The 20034-nt window shown below is 37.0% G+C and overlaps 5 protein-coding genes across 9 annotated transcripts; 3 read left to right on the top strand and 2 right to left on the bottom strand.

Moving 5' to 3' along the window:
• Positions 1084–6938, top strand: LOC104729196 (kinesin-like protein KIN-7F). Of its 5 annotated transcripts, none has more exons than XM_010448109.2 (15): positions 1084–1262; positions 1674–1756; positions 2605–2866; positions 3072–3161; positions 3251–3351; positions 3746–3859; positions 3944–4025; positions 4177–4244; positions 4328–4393; positions 4497–4621; positions 4708–5047; positions 5150–5248; positions 5327–5959; positions 6031–6311; positions 6414–6938. In XM_010448109.2, exons 3-15 carry the CDS (start codon positions 2680–2682, stop codon positions 6739–6741), a joined length of 2514 nt encoding a protein of 837 aa, XP_010446411.1. In that variant the 5' UTR covers positions 1084–1262; positions 1674–1756; positions 2605–2679; the 3' UTR covers positions 6742–6938. The 5 variants fall into 5 exon arrangements, with proteins under 5 accessions (XP_010446411.1, XP_010446407.1, XP_010446408.1 ...); XM_010448105.2 differs by lacking the exon at positions 3746–3859 and adding an exon at positions 3444–3557; XM_010448106.2 differs by lacking the exon at positions 3746–3859 and adding an exon at positions 3444–3557 and having other exon boundaries at positions 1662–1756.
• On the bottom strand, positions 7479–8821 carry LOC104729195 (F-box/kelch-repeat protein At4g38940-like). The gene has a single exon (XM_010448104.2). It carries the CDS (start codon positions 8647–8649, stop codon positions 7519–7521), a length of 1131 nt encoding a protein of 376 aa, XP_010446406.1. The 5' UTR covers positions 8650–8821; the 3' UTR covers positions 7479–7518.
• LOC104729194 (V-type proton ATPase subunit c1) lies at positions 9384–11044 on the bottom strand. The gene is made up of 3 exons (XM_010448103.2): positions 10835–11044; positions 10002–10287; positions 9384–9778 (listed from the first exon to the last, which is right to left on the bottom strand). Exons 1-3 carry the CDS (start codon positions 10908–10910, stop codon positions 9646–9648), a joined length of 495 nt encoding a protein of 164 aa, XP_010446405.1. The 5' UTR covers positions 10911–11044; the 3' UTR covers positions 9384–9645.
• Positions 13197–14003, top strand: LOC104729192. The gene has a single exon (XM_019233855.1). The coding sequence runs from the start codon at positions 13293–13295 to the stop codon at positions 13824–13826; it is 534 nt and encodes a 177-aa protein (XP_019089400.1). The 5' UTR covers positions 13197–13292; the 3' UTR covers positions 13827–14003.
• LOC104729191 (transcription factor RF2a-like) lies at positions 17547–19990 on the top strand. The gene is made up of 4 exons (XM_010448101.2): positions 17547–19045; positions 19115–19247; positions 19335–19419; positions 19637–19990. The coding sequence occupies exons 1-4, from the start codon at positions 17817–17819 to the stop codon at positions 19849–19851; spliced, it is 1662 nt and encodes a 553-aa protein (XP_010446403.1). The 5' UTR covers positions 17547–17816; the 3' UTR covers positions 19852–19990.

Raw genomic sequence — 20034 nt, 5'->3', positions numbered from 1 at the left:
AATATGAACAAAAATGATATAAGAAAAAGGAAAAAAATAAGAGCCACAAGAGGAAATTAAAAAGAAAAGGAAAAGGACAAAAAGGTGGGTGGGCCAAATGTCACCAGCCGTTTAAAAAAATTTGGTGGTCGAGAAGTAGTTGAAAGCCAACTCTCAAAAACTCTACTAGTGGCCTTGGTTTAAAGTTAGTTTTTTGCCCATCCATATTTCACATTTTCATTTAACTAAAAGATCTTCTATCACATTTGTGTTAGATTTTTTTCCCCCCAAAGTTTTATTTTTCTCTCCATAAACATTTACTTAGCAGAAATATTATGACACTTGGTATCTGTAAAATTTTTGACGCTATACATATTCTTTAAACACGACGAATTAAAATTTTCATATGTTAAACAAATCCAAAAAATAAAATACTTCAAAAAAATCGACATTAATAGTATTTATTATACAAGTTGCGCACTATTCTATTGCAAATGGAGATTACCGAATGGATCTCTTAATGTAAGTCTTAGGCAAACAAACACATATTTTAACATGGCGTACACATTTCATTTCAGAGTATGTTTTTTTTTTTTTTGTTAAAAGGTTTCATTTCAGAGTATGTTGTAGCTTACGTTACTCTAGAATCAAGAATCTCAATGTAGTATTTAACCTACCTTAGGTATCATTAATAACATAAAACAGAAAATATTTAGTGTATCATTATTCATTAATAAAACACACAGCGTGCAAATTTCAAGAGAACAAAAATATTTGATGTGAAGAAGAAAATAGAAGAGAACAAAACCAAAAAAAAAACTTAAGGTAAGAATTACTAAGAATCAAGAGATGAATAATGTTGATTTGCCTTGTACAGTACATGGAACATGGTGACGGTAGCAGCAGCAGCAGGTGTGGATATTATTGCTAATTGTTGGGCTTCTACTTGTAAATAATAACATCTGGGCCGAGGATAAGGCCTGTCACGATTGGGCTCCAGACAGAATATAAAGTGAAGTAGAGTAGGAGGTCCATGTGACGGTTGTTCTTACTAAAAATAAAAGATTCAGGGGTAAAATGGTCATTATACAGATTTGTCAACTCCCCCTAGACGGAGGAGAGAGAGAGAGAGAGAGAAAGAGAGAAACCGGCGAAGCAAATCTATCTTTGGGGGACCAAATCATCAATCAATGCCGAGCAGAGTCGAGTGAGTGGTCGACCCTTGACAGCAATAAAGAAGCAGACGACGAAAAATACAAACTAACTAGTTAGCAGGAGTGAGCGTAAGAAGAACAATCCTTTGTAGTGTTTTCTCTATCTATCTTTCCCTCTTTTTTTTTTTGGTTTTGGTTTTCCGGGTACCACTGTCACGGTGTCTCCAATTTTGTCATTGTGCTTTCAATTCCCTACATTGTTTAGGGTCGCAACTCCCTTCTCCTTCGCATTGTTGTTGTTGTTTATACTTTTGAGAATTTCGCTAATATAGCCTGAAATCAGATTTTTCCAGTCTCTTTTCTTAGTATACTATTTCTTCTTGGATTACTATTACTTTCCTTTTTCAAATTCTGTTTTTTTGTTTTTGGGTCTTTTTCTTGGTGTGTAGTTTGAAATAGTTAACAAGACAATTGTTGAAATACAGTTTAAGAATCTGTGTGTTGATTGATTGATTCTGAATTCTGTAGTGTATGTTGCAGATCAGAGCTTCCGGGTGCGAGGGAGAGAGACAAAACAATGTTCTTGGAAACACATTGCCTTGAGGAAGAAGACAACTCTCTAGGTAAGTAATATACCTCTCTTTGCATGTTTCCTTTTGTTTATTTGACATGTATACGCACTTTATATTCTTACGATTTTTTTGTTAATGATGTTTTAAAATGTTCGGTTGATGCAATTGAAAAGTTTCAATGCGCTTTGACTAGTAAACTTGAAGCTCCTTTTAGTTTACCTTAAAAACACGCAATTGTGACTGACCTTGTCTCCCTCTCTCTCTCCATTGATGTATACAAAAACTTAATGTTATTTTAATCCAAGTCACACTTTTCAAATCTTTAGAATATGTTAAACTTCTTTTTTCCTCTTACACTTATATATGCCTTTCAGACAGAGAAATGTGGTCTGTGGGACCATTGCATTACCTCTTATTTGATTAAACAATGTTTTAGATTGGTAAAACGTGACTTAGTCTTCAAGCTTAGTGGGTGACCATTACAGATAAAGTCGGTAATCTTTGTTTTTTTTTGGCCTCTTCAGTTGAGGTAGATCACCTTCTAAGTAAACTGTCTTGAACAAAACCTAATATTATAAATAATAACAAAAAGTCTTCTATTATTTTTTTTGTTGTGTTTGGTTCATTGAAATGTATAAAGTGTTCTCTTTCGGCAGAACATAACAGCTTGTCTTTTTCTACGCATGTTTCATGTTTTAATCTCTTAGCTTTGGTTTGGTGAGATCAGATTTTCTTGAGTTTGCCATTTATTTGTGTGTAGTGTTAGTTGGAAAATAAGTCTCCTTCTGTTTTTTTTTTTCTCAATAGTATTCTGCTTTTGAAGTTCTTTCAGTAGTTTTGAAATTATATTCTGCAATATATATCCAAGGACTCCAATCTTAGAGGAACAACTGTTTCAGGAAAACAAAAGGTTTCACTGAAATCAAACCAATGTTGAGCTATTGGTAGCACTTGCTAAAGAAGAGCAGAAAGAGATGGAGAAGACACAGATGCCTGTTGCCCGAGAAGAGAAGATACTGGTTCTGGTGAGATTGAGGCCTCTTAACGAGAAGGAGATTGCAGCTAATGAAGCTGCGGATTGGGAATGCATCAATGATACCACCATATTGTACAGAAACACGTTGCGCGAAGGCTCAAACTTTCCTTCTGCATATTCATTTGGTAAGAAGAGCAATAGTGCTTTAACCTCTGTCTTACTTGAACTCCAAACTAATAGCTTACCTCCTGAGTCTGAAATCCATAATGAGATATAAGGACTTAATTCATACCTGGCTTTGACCTTTACTTTTTATTTGAAAAGATCTCACTGTTCATCCGTACGTTGACTCTGATTCCCATTTCCTGATTGATGTTTTTTTGGTGACAGATAGAGTCTACCGAGGTGAATGTCCCACCAGACAAGTATACGAGGATGGAACTAAGGAAATCGCTCTGTCGGTTGTCAAAGGAATCAATTGTAAGTTATCCTTTCCCGTTGTTTTGCTGATGCTCGCATTGATGAAGAAACGATATGCTAAGTTCTTGAATGACTGTAATGATTGACAGGTAGTATTTTTGCATATGGCCAGACGAGTAGCGGCAAGACATACACCATGTCTGGTATTACTGAGTTTGCTGTGGCTGACATATTTGACTATATATTTCAGGTACAGACCTCACTACATCAGATTCTTTTTTCCAACGTTAATGCTGGTTTGTATTTTTCTTATGCACTACTAATTGGATCTGGACGCTGCAGCATGAAGAAAGGGCGTTTGCTGTGAAATTTTCAGCTATAGAGATCTACAATGAGGCCATACGAGATCTGCTTAGCTCGGATGGTACATCACTGAGGCTACGAGACGATCCTGAGGTAAATGAATTCGTTTTCGTTACCGAGAGAGCTTTTAGTTTGTAAAGTTTTCTGACTCTCCTTGCTCTAATTTTTCTTATTAGAAAGGGACCGTTGTTGNAGACCTCACTACATCAGATTTTTTTTTCCAACGTTAATGCTGGTTTGTATTTTTCTTATGCACTACTAATTGGATCTGGACGCTGCAGCATGAAGAGAGGGCGTTTGCTGTGAAATTTTCAGCTATAGAGATCTACAATGAGGCCATACGAGATCTGCTTAGCTCGGATGGTACATCACTGAGGCTACGAGACGATCCTGAGGTAAATGAATGTCATTTTCGCTACCGAGGGAGCCTTTAGTTTGTAAAGTTTTCTGACTCTCCTTGCTCTAATTTTTCTTATTAGAAAGGGACCGTTGTTGATAAAGCCACAGAGGAAACTCTGCGAGACTGGAACCATCTGAAGGAGCTTCTATCTATTTGTGAAGGTAACACTCAAAAGTCGAAACTCACTTTTCCATTACTATGAAGTAGCCAATGATAGTAATGATGTTTTGCAAATGGTCTGAAAATCAGATTGTTCTTCAGAAAATGTTGTCTGAAGAAATGAGACTTACATATTTTTTTTCACTTTTGCAGCACAGCGCAAGATTGGTGAAACCTCATTGAATGAGCGAAGTTCTAGATCTCATCAAATTATTAGACTGGTTAAAATTCTATCTATCACTGGATTTAACATACAAATTCTCTCGCTCTTAGCTTGGCCCTTGATTGTCTCCTTAATCTTTAGACAGTTGAAAGCTCTGCTCGTGAGTTCTTAGGCAAAGAAAACTCTACAACCCTCATGGCGAGTGTGGTATGCTCTCATCTACAAAGCTAAACAACCCTTCTTTATGTTGGATCTTGAGGCTTTTGTTTCTCTAATAACCGTGTCCATGTTCATCTCCCTTTATGTGCAGAATTTCATCGATCTAGCAGGAAGTGAGCGTGCATCACAGGCGATGTCAGCTGGTACAAGACTCAAGGAAGGCTGCCATATCAATCGAAGTCTGCTGACTCTTGGAACAGTGATCCGTAAACTTAGGTGTGTGAACAGTACATCCTTTGAAGTACATGCTTTAGTAGTTATATTTTATTTAATAGAACCACGCGTTTTTACACTTGTTCTAGTAAGGGAAAACAAGGGCACATCAACTTTAGAGACTCCAAGCTAACACGAATTTTACAACCATGCCTGGGAGGGAATGCAAGAACCGCCATCATATGCACTCTCAGCCCAGCGAGGAGTCATGTAGAGCTAACGAGGAACACTCTCTTGTTTGCGTGCTGTGCAAAGGAAGTTACCACAAAGGCGCGGATCAATGTTGTTATGTCAGACAAGGCTCTGCTGAAGCAACTACAGCGTGAGCTTGCGAGGCTCGAGACCGAACTGAGAAACCCTGCCTCCTCACCTGCCTCAAACTGTGATTGTGCGATGACGGTGAGGAAGAAGGATCTTCAGATACAAAAGGTTTGTGCTTTCATAAGTATCATTTTCAGGTTTGGTATGACATTGACTTGTTTTTGTAACTGTGGGGTGAAGTAATGCTGATTAAGAGTTCGTGTTATGCAGATGGAAAAGCAGATCACAGAGTTGAGAAAACAGAGGGATCTTGCTCAATCCCGGCTTGAAGATTTCATGAGAATGGTTGAACACAATGTGGCGTCAAAGGTATTGCCGATTCTTCCCAATTATCTATTGCTGCCAGTATTACTAAACGGCTTGCTTATGTTTTTGCTCTGTCGTAAGCCTGGAACTCCACTTTTCGGCAACCACACAGACAAGTGGGAGGATGGTTCAGTATCAGAGACATCAGGCGTGGTTGATTCAGACATAAGGAGTTACATATCAGATGGGATGTCGACACCCCTGTCAATATCAAGAGCTTATGTTCATTCTCACTCTGACGACGAGGATCTAGATGAAGAGTTGCCTAGGCGTTCTGAAGATCGATCAGAAGAATATTGCAGAGAAGTTCAATGCATTGAGACTGAGGAATCAGTCACTGTCTATAATAACAACATAGACGAGAGAGCAGAACCTGAAAACGTTTTAGGCCGTGGTGAGGATGCCAATGGTGAAACGAGTGTAGGCCATAACGTCAGGGTGAGAAGCTGGAACCGCACTGAGACCGTTCCAGGCATGAGCTCTCCGCCTGAAAACCTCGGGACAAACTTCCTCGGAAGACCAGAGAGTCACAAGATTGCGTTTCCTGATTTAGACTTCGGTTCTAGTGTGTCGAGGAATGATTCTATGTCTTCTTGCGCGAGCGATTCCACTGGTGCTCAGAGCATCAGAACGCCGTTGGGAGAAGAGGGAGGTATCACTACCATCCGGACGTTCGTTGAAGGGCTCAAGGAAATGGCTAAGCGTCAAGGCGAGGTAAGTTCAAAATCATATATACTGATCGATTCTTCTTACTTTACAATTCATTTTCAAGTTTTGTTTATCAGGTCTTGAATGCTGAGGATTCTGGTAAAATTGGGAGAGACATTGGTCTGGAATCCATGGACAGAGAATTTGAGAGACAGCGGCAAGAGATTCTGGAACTATGGCAAACCTGTAACATCTCTTTGGTGCATAGAACATACTTTTACTTGCTCTTCAAAGGAGATGAGGCGGATTCAATCTACATGGGAGTAGAGCTAAGAAGACTTTTGTTTATGAAAGATAGCTTCTCTCAGGGAAACCAAGCATTGGAGGAAGGAGGAGAAACCTTAACACTGGCCTCCAGGTTAGATTTTTTATTGGTGTTTGTATATAGCGTTTGGCATTTGTGGTTGCAGTTTTGTTTAAGTCCTACCCTTTTTTTTTGTGGCGTTTGGTTTTGGTAAAGCCGGAAAGCGCTTCACAGGGAGAGAAAGATGCTGAGCAAGCTTTTGGGGAAAAGGTTTTCAGCAGAAGAGAGGAAAAGAATCTATCACAAGTTTGGGATTGCGGTTAACTCAAAACGAAGGCGGTTACAACTTGTGAACGAGCTCTGGAGCAATCCCAAAGACATGACTCAGGTTGTAGAAAGTGCAGATGTTGTAGCGAAGCTTGTGAGGTTCGCTGAGCAAGGCAGAGCCATGAAGGAGATGTTTGGTCTGACCTTTACACCTCCTTCGTTCTTGACAACTCGGAGATCACATAGCTGGAGAAAAAGCATGCCTACACTTTTCTAACTTCTGCTTCGCCAATGACACTATGCTTTTGAGTTTCTTGTAGCAGAAGCCATCTTTTGTACATCTTCTTGGTTTCTTTGCGTTTTCTTTGTTTGTCTTTCGAATTTGAAACATACAATGTTGTAATTCTGGTCTGTTTACCCGTAAAAAATTGTCATAGATCTTAAATTTAATATAAAAATAACTTGTAAAGTGTAAACACATTCTCAAATGGTAACATAATAAACAAATTCTCATATAGGTCTTGCTTTCTTTAAAGGGATATCAGAGACAAAGATTTGTTGCATATGTCATAAGATTTGTCAGCAAAGACGTTTTCATCTCTTCTATTTTATTGGTTGATAATGTTTACTTTCATCATTTAACCTACGTTACAAAAATCAACATTAGATGAAGATAAATGAGGCGTATAGGATCCCAAACAGTTTCTACAAGACATGGCGGAACTTTTCTTTTCCTAATCCACAAATAAAGAAGCTGTTTCGATAGCAATGCGTTTGAAAAGTGAAATGCCAAATATGAGCTAGCAATCTAGTATACTTGCAAAGTGTCGTTGTTACTCCAACCTTTTATGCTAGATCCTTCTGTCAAGTTAATTTCAGAATCACTACAAAAGAACAGAAGAAGCAGCAGGGGACTCAATTCACAAATGTAAGATTGCCCCCACCAAACACAACATCACACCATACAGAAGGAGGCTATGAAGCACATTCATAAGCTAATAGCCACACAAGTACTAACAGGGCGCAAAAAGTTTATTTCAGATTGATCACAAGATCAGAGCACAACAGTTACACATTCCATAACATGAAAATTCCCACCAAGCACAACATTACACCATTCAACTTTACCCCAAATCTCTCCACCATCTCGTCTTTCCACAGCGATCTCCGCACACCAAATCTCTGTTTTCTCCGCACGCCAAATCTCTGCTTTCTCTGTTTTCTGTAAAAAGAGAACCAATTTACCACCGTTGTAACTCGCAGTTTTCGACCACTTACAACCCCGAGGCAACACTCCTTCAAAACCTCTCACCACTCCCCAAGAGCTCTGCTTTGGATCATAAACTCTCAAACAATTCTTAATCACATCATAGTAATACAACACATCATCAATCACACACGCACTCGACCACTCCTTAGAATGCAAAGCCACGTCTTTATCACAAACATCTTCATTGGGATCGTAAACAAAGCTATTGTAACAAGTCCTCATATAAATCTTACCTCCTATAGCCACACTACTGAACCATCTCTTCCCTTGCTCCCAATCTGGTCTCGAGTTAAGAGACCACGTTTCAGCATCTGTATCGAACACCATAATGCTTCTCGAAGGCGATTTCAGAGGAGAAAGCGTATCTGAACCACCAATTATATAAATCTTCCGATCAATAAGCTCCGTGACGGAAATAGCAACGGCTTTAGGCATGTCAGTGAGAGACTGAGCCGTGTGAGTTCTACAATCGATAAGCGAAACGCTCGATGTGATCTTCCAATCGCAAAATCCACCCATCACAAAGATGTTAGGACCAAGACCTACATAGCTTCCATGGAGTGGCATGGGAGGGAGAGAAGGGATATGTACCAAACGATGATCGCCGCCGGAGAGTGTTTCTTCTCCTCCTCCGTTAGGTTTCCGGCAAAGAGTAAACCAGTGGATATCTGAGGTTTGATCTTTGGAGATTGCGACATAGAGGCATTGTTCTATGAATCCGAGGGAGGAGCGTCTTGTGTAAAGCTCCGGAGACGAGACGAGGGATCGGAAACGCTTTGAGACTTGGGAGAGAGTTGGGTAATAGCATCTCGGGACACGGGCTACGATATCGACGATGATTTCTTCAGGGAGAAGCGAAATTAGACACGGCGGCTCCGGCGGTTGCTTCTTCGGTGACCTAATTTGGGAAGACATTTCCAGATTTTAATTGTTATTTGACCCAACCGGCGAAGGCAGACTAAAAACCCTAAAATTTGTAACGGCTTTAAGGGGAATTGAGAACGTACGATACGATGATCGGATTTTGACTTTTTATATTTATGATGAAAAGCACACAAATGAGAGAGAGAGAGAGAGAGAGTAATTCAGAAAAGAGAGACGGTTAGAAAATTTCAAAGAGAGCTTTTTTCAAAACCAGTCAAAGACGACGGTTCGGTTCATTTCGTTATAAAAACAACACACATTTGGCTTCTCTACTAACTAAACAGCGCAGCGTTTTTGTAAGTTTTACAAACAAGCATTCTTCTGCCTCGGATTTAAGTGAAGCTAAAACTTGTAAGAAGCTAAACTAGTAAGCTTCATTCAGTTCGGACCGTGTGTTCACGTCTATCTTTTAGACACTGTATGTAGTACATTGCATATCGCTGCTCCATGTCCCTGTTCTGGATTGAAATATAATATATGGTCTTCGACAAACCTTTTCAACAACTCAACCGATTTTGTTGTACTGATGTTCTTTTGATTAATTCACTTCAACTGTTTATTTCTATCCACGAGTAATTTGCAAGTAAAAAAAACATGTTAATGACATAGAGTAACAAAAAAAATAGACTCAGAAAAATTTCATAAACAAGATAAAATCGAGTTTTCTGGTAATTTATTTGAAAATGACAAAAGATATAAATAGAGGGCGTCTCCCACAGTTATCTTACTGGGAACATAAGAATCCGTCACGGTCTCATTACAAACATAACATAATGGTGAAAAACGAACAACACTTTTGATGATGTGTGGTTTTTGTTTCGAGCAAGCACGTTCTTCAGAGAAAAAAACATGCTCTACAGGGAGCAAAACCATTGTGTCTCTCTACTAACCTGACAAATAATATAAGAAAGATCCCGACTCCATGAACAGACCGGGGAAAAGGGAAAGAAAGAATCATGCTTGAGTTCAAGAACCGGCATTCTCTTCTCATTCGGCTCTGGACTGACCAGCTCGGGAGGACAAAATGATCCCCACGATAAGACCGTATAGAGCCAGAGCTTCAGCGAAAATGAGGATAAGAATCATACCAACGAAAAGCTTTGGCTGTTGAGCATTGGCCCTGTCATCAACCAACAAAGTTGCTTATCAGACGGATATATGAAGGAACAGACACTCACACACACATACTTAAAGATGCTAGACATATCAAATACGCCATTGGCCTAGAACATAGTGACGAAACTGAATTTGTGACACCAAACTCAAGTTATCCAGGTTCATAAGGAAATGCTTCTAAGAAATTGAGTCTTTTAGCAAATGAAGAAAGACAAGGAGGATCATACCTGACACCAGCATCACCAACAATACCAATGGCCATTCCAGCAGAAAGACCAGCAAGCCCACAAGCAAGACCAGAAGAGAGATGTGCATATCCGTCGAAGAGGTAGTAAGATTTAGCCTTGGGGTTAATCCCGGTACTGATGATAACAGCAATAATCAAACCGTAGATACCCAACACTCCAGCCATAACAACAGGGACAATAGACTTCATCACCAACTCGGGCCTCATGACACCCATAGATGCCACACCGACACCACTCTTTGCTGTACCATATGCAGCTCCCATGCCTAGTTAAACACAGTAAACTCCACCACATCAGACAAATCACACACAAAGATACACACTCTTTAAGATCGATCACTATGCTTTAGACTAGTAAATCAGCATCCCTTGGATCTGAACAAGTATTATCTAACTGACCAGGATGAAAGCAACTAAACCACTTTGATGGTAAATAAGTAAAAAATTTCCTTCACCAATTAATCACAAAGCCTGATAGATCCTCAGATAATCAACAACAATACAGATCTAGCAATGACTCTAGGAATCTGATCTGCTGATGATAAAACTAGAATTTTCTAAAAGGAGAGACGTATATAGTTCAGTGAGTAGTATCGCTGCTAAGCCAAATCAAACCCAGGGGGGAAAATAAGGTCGTATTTCAGAGCAATTACATATAAGAAATATAATCAGGAACAAAGCAGATCGGTGAATTATTCAGGGCCGATCTAAAGCGCAAAAGCAACTTTGAGAAATCAATAAACACAAACGAAATCAGCGAATGATTCAGAGCGGGAGAAAAAGATAAGAGAGAGTAAGGAGGAATGAAATTACAGGAGAAGACGAGGGCAGCAGCAGCGCCAAGGAAGCCGAAGAAAGGAGCGGTCTCATCGCCACTAAAGGTAGACATCTCAGGCGATTCTGGATCTTAAGATCTTCGTTCGTTCGACGATGGAATCTGATCTCTCTCAGAAACTCAGATCTCTCTCCGTTGAATTTTAGCTAAAAGGATCAGAGTTTTTCCGTAAGGCTAATCTGATTTGATTGATATATATTACAACAACGAAGCAGCGCACACGTCGGGATCTCAATCCGGGTTTTACCCGTATTCGACCCATTTTATTATTTGGGCCAACATTCGGCCCACTCTAAAGACATGTCTTTCATAAGACGAAAATAACCTTGTTATTTGTTTCTTGCATATTGCAATTACAACAAGGGTATATTAGTCAAATGCATGATGAGTATCTCTCATTAGAACCCCATATACTAGAGCATTAGCATTATGTAGCATAAACATTAAGGTGCATAATCTGTACGCTCTGATTAGTATAACACATTTAGTTGATTGGTATAATATCGGAGTATTAGATATTTTATTTATATTTAATATATGATATTAATTAAAAAATATAATTTAAATGTGTTTTATTAAAAAAATTAATTATCACTCATTGTTATATATTTTTTTAAAAAATTATATTTTACATTTAATAAATTTTAGAAATTGTTATATATATAAAAATATACATTGATAATTTCAACAATTGTTAAACTTACGGAAACAAAAGCACGACACAATAAACTCAACAATGGTTACATCTTTTATTTTTCACACTCAACTATGCTTACCCCATATATATAAAGGTGTAATCTATTTTTTAAAATTGATAAACAAACCTTTTGCTCATTGATGAATGCGCGAGAGAAAGAGTGACTCTTAGCACAAACCAAACCAAGTCCCTGAAATATATCAAACCCAAAAAAATAAGTCTCATAACTAATTCATTGCTTAGCACATATATATATAAAGGTGTAATCTATCTTTTTAATTGATAACGAACCTGTGTTTGCCCATTAATGAATGCGCGAGAGAAAAAGTGCCTCTTAGCACAAACCAAACCAAGCCCCTGAAATATATCAAACCCAAAAAAATCAGTCTCATAACTAATTCATTGCTTAGCACATATATATATAAAGGTGTAATCTATCTTTTTAATTGATAACGAACCTGTGTTTGCCCATTAATGAATGCGCGAGAGAAAAAGTGACTCTTAGTACAAACCAAACCAAGCCCCTGAAATATATCAAACCCAAAAAAATCAAGGCTCATAAGTAATTCATTGCTTAGCACATATATATATAAAGGTGTAATCTATCTTTTTAATTGATAACGAACCTGTGTTTGCCCATTAATGAATGCACGAGAGAAAAAGTGACTCTTAGCACAAACCAAACCAAGCACAAACCAAACCAAGCCCCTGAAATATATCAAACCCAAAAAAATCAAGTCTCATAAGTAATTCATTGCTTAGCACATATATATATATTTTCGTCACTACTGTTTTTATTTATAGTATAAGGCCGAAGAAACAGGCCAAACTGCCAAAGAGACAGGCCAAAAGTACAGAGCCTACAAACAAAGCAAAATTACAAGCCTACAAACAAGCCAGAGAATCAAATAAGCATAAAAGCCCTAACTCTGAAAGGCCTAAGCCCAAATAGAAAATCAAACTAAAATAAAACAATGTAACACATTAATTAAAAATAATTAATATATATTATAATTTATTATAAAAGTTTATATCTATATTTACAATTTAAATTTCAATAACTTTTTGAAATATATATAATATAACACATTAAACTAAAATAAAACAATAATATATATTATAAACGTTATATCCATATTAATATTTTAATGTATTAAATAAATAATTATATAATAGTTTCTCATATATATTATCTTATAACAAATAAATTTATCTTTTATAAAATTATTTTTTATACTAGAGTTAAATGCCTGGGAAATGCTTCAAAATGAGAATCTACAAAAATAGAGTACTATTGGGCTAGGCACGGTACAAACCGCCACATGACTATCAAGTAGCCTAAATTTATGGGCCGGTCAGTAGCCACTATACGGTATATCAAGTATTGCTCTCTCTCTTCATCATCGCTTTTGCCTTTTGTCAGTTTTAGTTTCAACAATTAGGATCAAAGTTCGAATGAGACAATGAAGCTAGGCAGGGTCGTTATTGTGTTTTATTGTACATAGCTCCCTTAATGCAAATGTTTAGTAGTACTGTTTTGACTTGGTTCGATGTTTCTTGTAATTAATAAATATAGTTGAATTACAATTTTGAAAATCAAAACCTCAACAATTATATAGCAAAATCTTAACAACTTTAACAAAGAAATAGGGAAAACAAATATATTAGTAGTAAACAAAAAGCTTGAACGACTTTACTCACATCTCTTCAACAGTTTCACTCAAAAGGAAAGAAAGGACATGGACCAAAAGCCAAAGAAGACCGCCACAAGTCCACCAAAGCGGTGGCTCGAACGCATCACAACATTCTTTGATGTTCCTAACCCGAGAATTGCTAGAATTCTATTTATAAGCAGTTTTGCAACTTTCTTCTCGGGGATTGCTTTTGCTTTTGAATGGACATTTCACGGCAAGAACCATAGGGGATTCCAATGGATCATCTACTACGCCTTGTCCCTGATCATTCTACCTATTATCATCTGGGTCGGTCTCGGTATCACCATGATTGTTACGTCAAGACCCCACGGGTCTACGCAAGTTGCTAGCTTAGCAGTTGAAGAAGAAGAGTGTGTCAACAACAACAGTTCTGCCGGGAAGAGTGGAAATGAAGAAACTATAGAAAACAATTGTGAGAGGTTGGCGATTGTTGTTGATGATATGGATCGAGAAAAGTGCAACGGAAAGGTACTTGAGAATAAGACCTCAACCGCAAAGCTAAAACGCACAGTTTCATTCCCATTGCATAGTCAAGTGCGATCATGTCGGACTAGGTGAGTCTTCTCTCCGATTCGCAGCCATCAATCCATCTTCCAAAAGTTAAAAAAAATGATGTTCTTATTAGTTATCCGCCGCATCTATTAGCTGATTGTTGTGTCATGTTTCGTTTGAATAATAATAACAATAATAATGCAGTACTAAATTGTTACACCGGTCTGAGGGAGTGAGGAAAAAATATTTAATGTGAAAATTCGATTCTCGTTCGATAGATAACAACCGGACCGGACCGCTCTCTTAAATCACAGATTCGCCACGTGTCAACGGTGGTGAGTGAGTCCACCAAATGCAAATAATGAGGGATAATATAACTGGGTCCCACATGTGTACCCATCTAACGGATGTACAAGAAACCACGTGGGTTCGATCGGCGGAGTTGTCGCCAAGTTTGGTTTTGTTTTCTGTTTGAAGAAGATAAGCTATAAACTTGTAGGGTCCGCCTGCCTCGACCTATACTATACGTAATTACGTATACTACATTTATATTTCTTTTTCTTTTTTTTTTTTTTAAAAACCTACAAATTTAATTTTTTCTTGTGCGACTACTTCAAAGTTTTCGGATTTTTCTTGTGGTTAATTTGTTGTTAAAATTTAATTAACCAACCACTTCTTTTTTCTTCAATTTTTTATTTTAAAAAAGGTTGTTTAACTTATTCAAATAGAAGTAATTATATTAGATGAACTGAATCTCCTTATTCAAGGATTTTTGTTATCCTGAAAGCAAAAAAAGAAATGTTTAATTTCACCAAAAGAGTATATTTTTATATTCGTTTTATTGGAAAAAGGGTAATATTCCAAACTTTTTTTTATTTTGTTAAAAAAATATTCCAAACTTTGGATGCATGTAAGCATGTGCGACCAATTTGATGGTTATGTACGATGTATCATTTGCATTTGCCAAGAATTATAAATTAGGATACACATACCAAACAAATATGTGTTTAAGGGCTTTTCTCATAAAATATACATATTATAATTACGTGAAGAAATCAATAATCTAATTTTACAGTGCATGCATAACACTGTTTGTGATATTAGTTCTGTAAAAGAAAAAGATTGTAGAAAAAGAAAAAATATATACATTATTCGCCGAAAAAGAACACTGCCCCCACTGTAATAGTAATCCGATAAATATGTTTGGCTCACATCTAGATGGGTGGATCATTTTCACTGCATATACAAACTGTACATTGTCATTGGTTTCATTTTCAAAACGTGCAACCTAGTTTCGATTAATATATACACTACTCCATAGATAGACGTTGTTCGGTTTCTGTTAATTAATTGTAACACGACCATTTTATTAAATATGACTACGACTTAATCCACGTGATTTACACCCTTAATTACGACTTTCAGTTATCCATTTCACACGCAGATTTATGCCTCTCTTTTTGTGAAAATAAATGCTTTTAATTATCTTGAATATTTTATGTCAAATCTAGTAATATTATATACTCCTAGTTCTTATTTGAAATTGAATCAACTTTAGATCGAATCGTAGGAATTTCATTCAAAATTATTATAATAGTGTTAAATTTCGTCTACAATAAACAAAAACTACATTTAATTATATTTAAAAAAAATCAGCTAATATCTCGACGTGGTAAAAAATTCATTCCTGGATCAATATACTACTATATATGAAATAAATATGTGAATTTTTTTATAGATATTATTAAATTTTAATGATTTGTTTTGTTCATCATAAATCGGTAATTCAACTGACTTAACTCAAAATAAACTGGGTTTTAAAAAATTTCGAACCATATTTAAATTCGAACATTAATCGCTAAGAAAATAAAATAATAACAATGATAGTATGTTCTGATCCTTGACTCCAAAATATAAATAGTGTTCGGCTCAAAACTTTTCGGGTTATGGCTTGTCTTATTTCATTATTGAGTTGTATATATATCCACGATAGTTCATGTTTAATTTTATAACTAATAAACATACAATGCCGAATAAAATATGATAAATCTTTAGAATCAAATAATGAGATGCAAGATATTTACGAGAAACATGGAGGGAGGTGGTTATAAGAGTCAATAATATTTGTTGTGTGGTGGGGCTCATGTAATTAAAGACAAATGAATAAATAATTATATTGATAGGTGCATGAAATTTAGATCTTAAAATTTTGTTACGAAGATTGTAAAATTAATCTAGTGGCTACCACCACCGTCAGACAATTTTTGGCATTTTTTGCAACAATTTTTTTGCTATATAGCCTCTATGTAGAATTGTTGATCACTAAATTTGTAAACAAAATAATGTGGTATCTAGATTGTAAATAAGTGAAGTTTTAAAAAGCTTTGAGATCTCTTTCTAATACTAGAAACAAAAATCCATCATAAAAAGGAACATTTAATCTACAAAACTACACATCTAACAATACTGGGAAACTTTATCGTTGGGATAAAAAAGTTTCTTTTGATATATTAGTTTCCTGATAAAGAGAATCAGAATAAATGCAATTAACACATATGATTAACAACGTGATTATATGTCGTCGTATGTACTTATACAAATTTAATAACGTTGCAGCATGAGATCAACACAGACGGATCTCTAAAATTCCTAAACAAAAACATTTTTTTTGGAATTTGAAGAAGAAGAGACTTGGTGTGAGTAGACAGAGAAATCGGGAACAAATCTTTTTCAATATGGCGGTCCATTACATCCCAATATTTTAACGGATCATATAAAAAGAAGGAAGATGTAGAAAATTAAAAAAACATATACAAAGAATAGCTTTTATATTTGTACACATGACATAACGAGGACAGAGTCTAGCAAAATAATGTCAAATGTGGTCGGGATACAAAATTGAATCCAAATCCATATTCCAAATCATCAAAAGAAAAGAAAGAAAAAAAAATCTTAAAAAGGATTTTAACTTCCATTTATTCATAAAAAATATCTAATTCACTAAAACTAAACAATACATTAATTAGGTTTAGATATGAATCCGAAAATAGCCGTGTATATGCAATGTAGTCAATCATGCGAAAATGAGGAATTTACAAAATACAATGTACTTGAAGAATGTTTAGGGTGCCGTGTATTAATTTTCAGTATATATGTTAAAGATTTACCATATCGAATATAAGTATATGTTAAATCCATATACGATACGCATTAGTCAAAAAAGGATTTTGAAATAAACGGCTACAAATAAGATAATTAATACTAGTAGTACTATACATATGATAAACTTTTTGGATAGAATTGCATTAAACAGAAAGTATTGGGGAGGGACTGTGGTTAATATTCACGCGTTTTGTTGGGTGTTTTTTTTTAGTATTCTTTCTCTCTCTCTTTCTCTTCCTTCTCATGAAATCCGTGTCTATTGTTTTTCTTTGTTAAGTTTTTTTTATTATAGAGTCTCTCTCTCTCTCTCTCGCTCGGCGCGTGTCAAAAAAGAAAAAAAAAAGTCGTTGTCTCTTTTTAAGTTTTTACTATTTTTCTCGAGAAACAAATAAAATTACAAAGGGAGAGAAAATCGCGGAGGAAAAAAGAAAGAGAAGAAAATGGCCGTCTGTGATTATTCTCTATAATTTCTAGAGAGAGAAGAGAGAAAAAGATTAGTCTCTTTTTATTTTATTTTTTGCTCTTGAAAGAAAAAGAAAAAAATAAAGAATAATAGTAGTAGTAAAATACGTTCTCGCCATTTGCGCCATTGATTAATTCAAGTGCGTTGAAGTAGAGGTAAACCACACCACTTGCTTCTTCTTCTTCTTCTTCTTCTTCTTCTTCTTCTGCATTTCAAAACCTCTGATTTTGTTCTCTCTATGCAATCAAAAACTACTCTTTTGATGCAATTCAATTTTATTCTTCTTTCCATTGATGATAACTAAGGTTTTGTTTTTACACAAGAAAAGCTTTGATCTTTTAGGGTTTTCTGGAGTTGTGGTGATTCACTAAACTGCATTATTATTATATATCCGTGGCAGGTCCAAATTTCGATCTGATCTCCGGTGAGCAATGGGTGATACAGAGAAGTGTAGTAACACCACTGATCATATGATCCACAGACTTCACTCTTCTTTCGGTACCTCTTCTTCTTCCATTCCCAAACATGCTACTACTGCCCCCATTCATCATCAGCAGCAGAAACAGCTCGATTTAAACCCTAATCTCCTCCGCTCTTCTACTACTCCTCAATTCCCTCAATTCTCCAACTGTGCCAAACGAATCGGTGTTCCTCCCTCTCACCCTAACTTAATCCCACCACCGACTTCTCCTTTTTCTCAGATCCCTACCTCCCGACAAACCCCTTCTCTCCATTCTCACTCACGCTCATTGTCTCAGCCCAACTCTTTCTTCTCCTTCGATTCTTTGCCTCCTTTAAGCCCTTCTCCCTTCCGCGATTCTCTCTCCTCCTCCGCCGCAGCGCAACTACCAGATCACGATGTCTCCATGGAGGATCCTCCAGATTCCGCCGCCTTTTCTTCGCCCTTCACCAGGTGTAATAACTCCACCTCTTCCGTAAGAGCCGGTGAGAGTCTACCTCCAAGGAAGTCTCATAGACGCTCCAGCAGTGATATTCCCACCGGCTTTAATAATAACTCGCTGCCTCCAAGACCCTTGGAGAGGTCTTTCTCTGGTGGGGAATGTGCTGATTGGTCAAAGTCGGCTCCTTTCGTCAAGAAAGAGTCCAGCTGCGATAAGGAAGGCGTTGGAGACAGAGAAGCCATGGATGATCTCTTCTCTGCGTATATGAATCTTGAAAACATTGATGTGTTGAACTCCTCCGAAGCTGAGGATAGCAAGAACGGAGGAGGTACTAATAATAATGAGAATCGGGATGATATGGACAGCAGCAGGGCAAGCGGTACCAAGACTAATAATGGTAGTAGTGATACGGAAGGAGAGACCAGCAGCGTCAATGAGAGTGCTAATACAGGAGGAGTCAAGAGAAGAGCTGCCGGAGGAGATATTGCTCCTACCACCAGACATTACAGGAGTGTTTCTGTCGACAGCTGTTTCATGGACAAGTTTTCTTTTGGTGACGAATCACTCAAGCCGCCTCTTTCTCCCGGTACTATCTCACGGAAAGTTTCCCCTACCAATTCGGTTGATGGGAATTCCGGTGCTGCTGCTTTCAGCATTGAGTTTAAAAACGGTGAATTTACTGCTGCGGAGATGAAGAAGATCATGGCTAATGATAAACTAGCTGAGATGGCCATGTCTGATCCTAAGCGTGTCAAAAGGTATATATTGAATCTTTTCTTTACTTATGTTATTTGATCGGATGTTTATGCAATGATCCTCTTTTTCAGAATCTTGGCAAACCGTCAGTCAGCAGCACGGTCAAAGGAGAGGAAGATGCGGTACATAGTCGAATTGGAGCACAAAGTGCAGACTCTTCAGACCGAGGCTACTACATTGTCTGCTCAGCTCACGCTTTTGCAGGTGCATGGTCTACAATGTTGTAACTGCGCCTAAGATTTGTCTTTATCTTTTTGTTTCTAACGATGTTAGTTATACTGCATTATACAGAGAGATATGATTGGGCTGACAAATCAGAACAATGAGCTCAAGTTCCGTCTTCAAGCAATGGAGCAACAAGCGCGTCTTCGTGATGGTACGCATTTCTCCTCAAATTATATTTAAGTGGTTTACGATATTATTGACATGACTTTGCCCTCTCATCTCACTCATATGCATCTGAATCGGTACAAAATTGAAGAAAACTATACAACATGTTGTATTTGAACCTTAATGGAAAAATCTATGTTTTGTTGTAATATTTTTGCCCTGAATGAATGTAACAAAGAATGATCCCGCTTTTTCCATGGCAGCTCTGAACGAAGCACTGAATGGGGAAGTCCAGCGACTGAAACTGGCAATCGGTGAGACCAGCCACAACGAATCTGAGAGATCAAAGATGCAATCACTCAACGCTGAGATGTTCCAGCAACTCAACATCAGCCAGTTAAGACAGCAGCCACAACAGTCTCAGCAGAACCAGAATGGAACCATGGCGTTGGCAACAAAACCTGAATCTAATGAATAGAGCAGACAAGTTTGTTGCGGTGGTGGTTGGATCAAAAGGGTTGGAGTTTTTAGTTTTGAAGTTACATATCAAAATCAAACATTATATTTTTATTTATGTGCAGAGTCAGTTGAATTTTACATATATATATCACATAAGGCGTAAGTCCAAGAGATTTAATTTTACAGTATGTTATTTTAGAAA

This window comes from Camelina sativa, chromosome 12, assembly GCF_000633955.1.
Source record: "Camelina sativa cultivar DH55 chromosome 12, Cs, whole genome shotgun sequence".
Lineage (NCBI taxonomy): Eukaryota > Viridiplantae > Streptophyta > Magnoliopsida > Brassicales > Brassicaceae > Camelina > Camelina sativa.
The sequence above is the reverse complement of the archived record's forward strand: the minus strand, read 5'-3'. Positions and strand labels throughout refer to the sequence as shown.

Coding starts and splice junctions, on each gene's coding strand:
- LOC104729195 (XM_010448104.2), bottom strand. CDS start 8,649: ATGTCTTCCCAAATTAGGTCACCGAAGAAGCAACCGCCGGAGCCGCCG.
- LOC104729194 (XM_010448103.2), bottom strand. CDS start 10,910: ATGTCTACCTTTAGTGGCGATGAGACCGCTCCTTTCTTCGGCTTCCTT. Junction 10,288..10,834: donor TGCTGCCCTCGTCTTCTCCT/GTAATTTCATTC, acceptor GTGTTTAACTAG/GCATGGGAGCTGCATATGGT. Junction 9,779..10,001: donor GTTGGTGATGCTGGTGTCAG/GTATGATCCTCC, acceptor GGTTGATGACAG/GGCCAATGCTCAACAGCCAA.
- LOC104729196 (XM_010448109.2), top strand. CDS start 2,680: ATGGAGAAGACACAGATGCCTGTTGCCCGAGAAGAGAAGATACTGGTT. Junction 3,162..3,250: donor GGTTGTCAAAGGAATCAATT/GTAAGTTATCCT, acceptor AATGATTGACAG/GTAGTATTTTTGCATATGGC. Junction 3,352..3,745: donor TATTTGACTATATATTTCAG/GTACAGACCTCA, acceptor TGGACGCTGCAG/CATGAAGAGAGGGCGTTTGC.
- LOC104729192 (XM_019233855.1), top strand. CDS start 13,293: ATGGACCAAAAGCCAAAGAAGACCGCCACAAGTCCACCAAAGCGGTGG.
- LOC104729191 (XM_010448101.2), top strand. CDS start 17,817: ATGGGTGATACAGAGAAGTGTAGTAACACCACTGATCATATGATCCAC. Junction 19,046..19,114: donor GATCCTAAGCGTGTCAAAAG/GTATATATTGAA, acceptor CCTCTTTTTCAG/AATCTTGGCAAACCGTCAGT. Junction 19,248..19,334: donor CTCAGCTCACGCTTTTGCAG/GTGCATGGTCTA, acceptor TGCATTATACAG/AGAGATATGATTGGGCTGAC.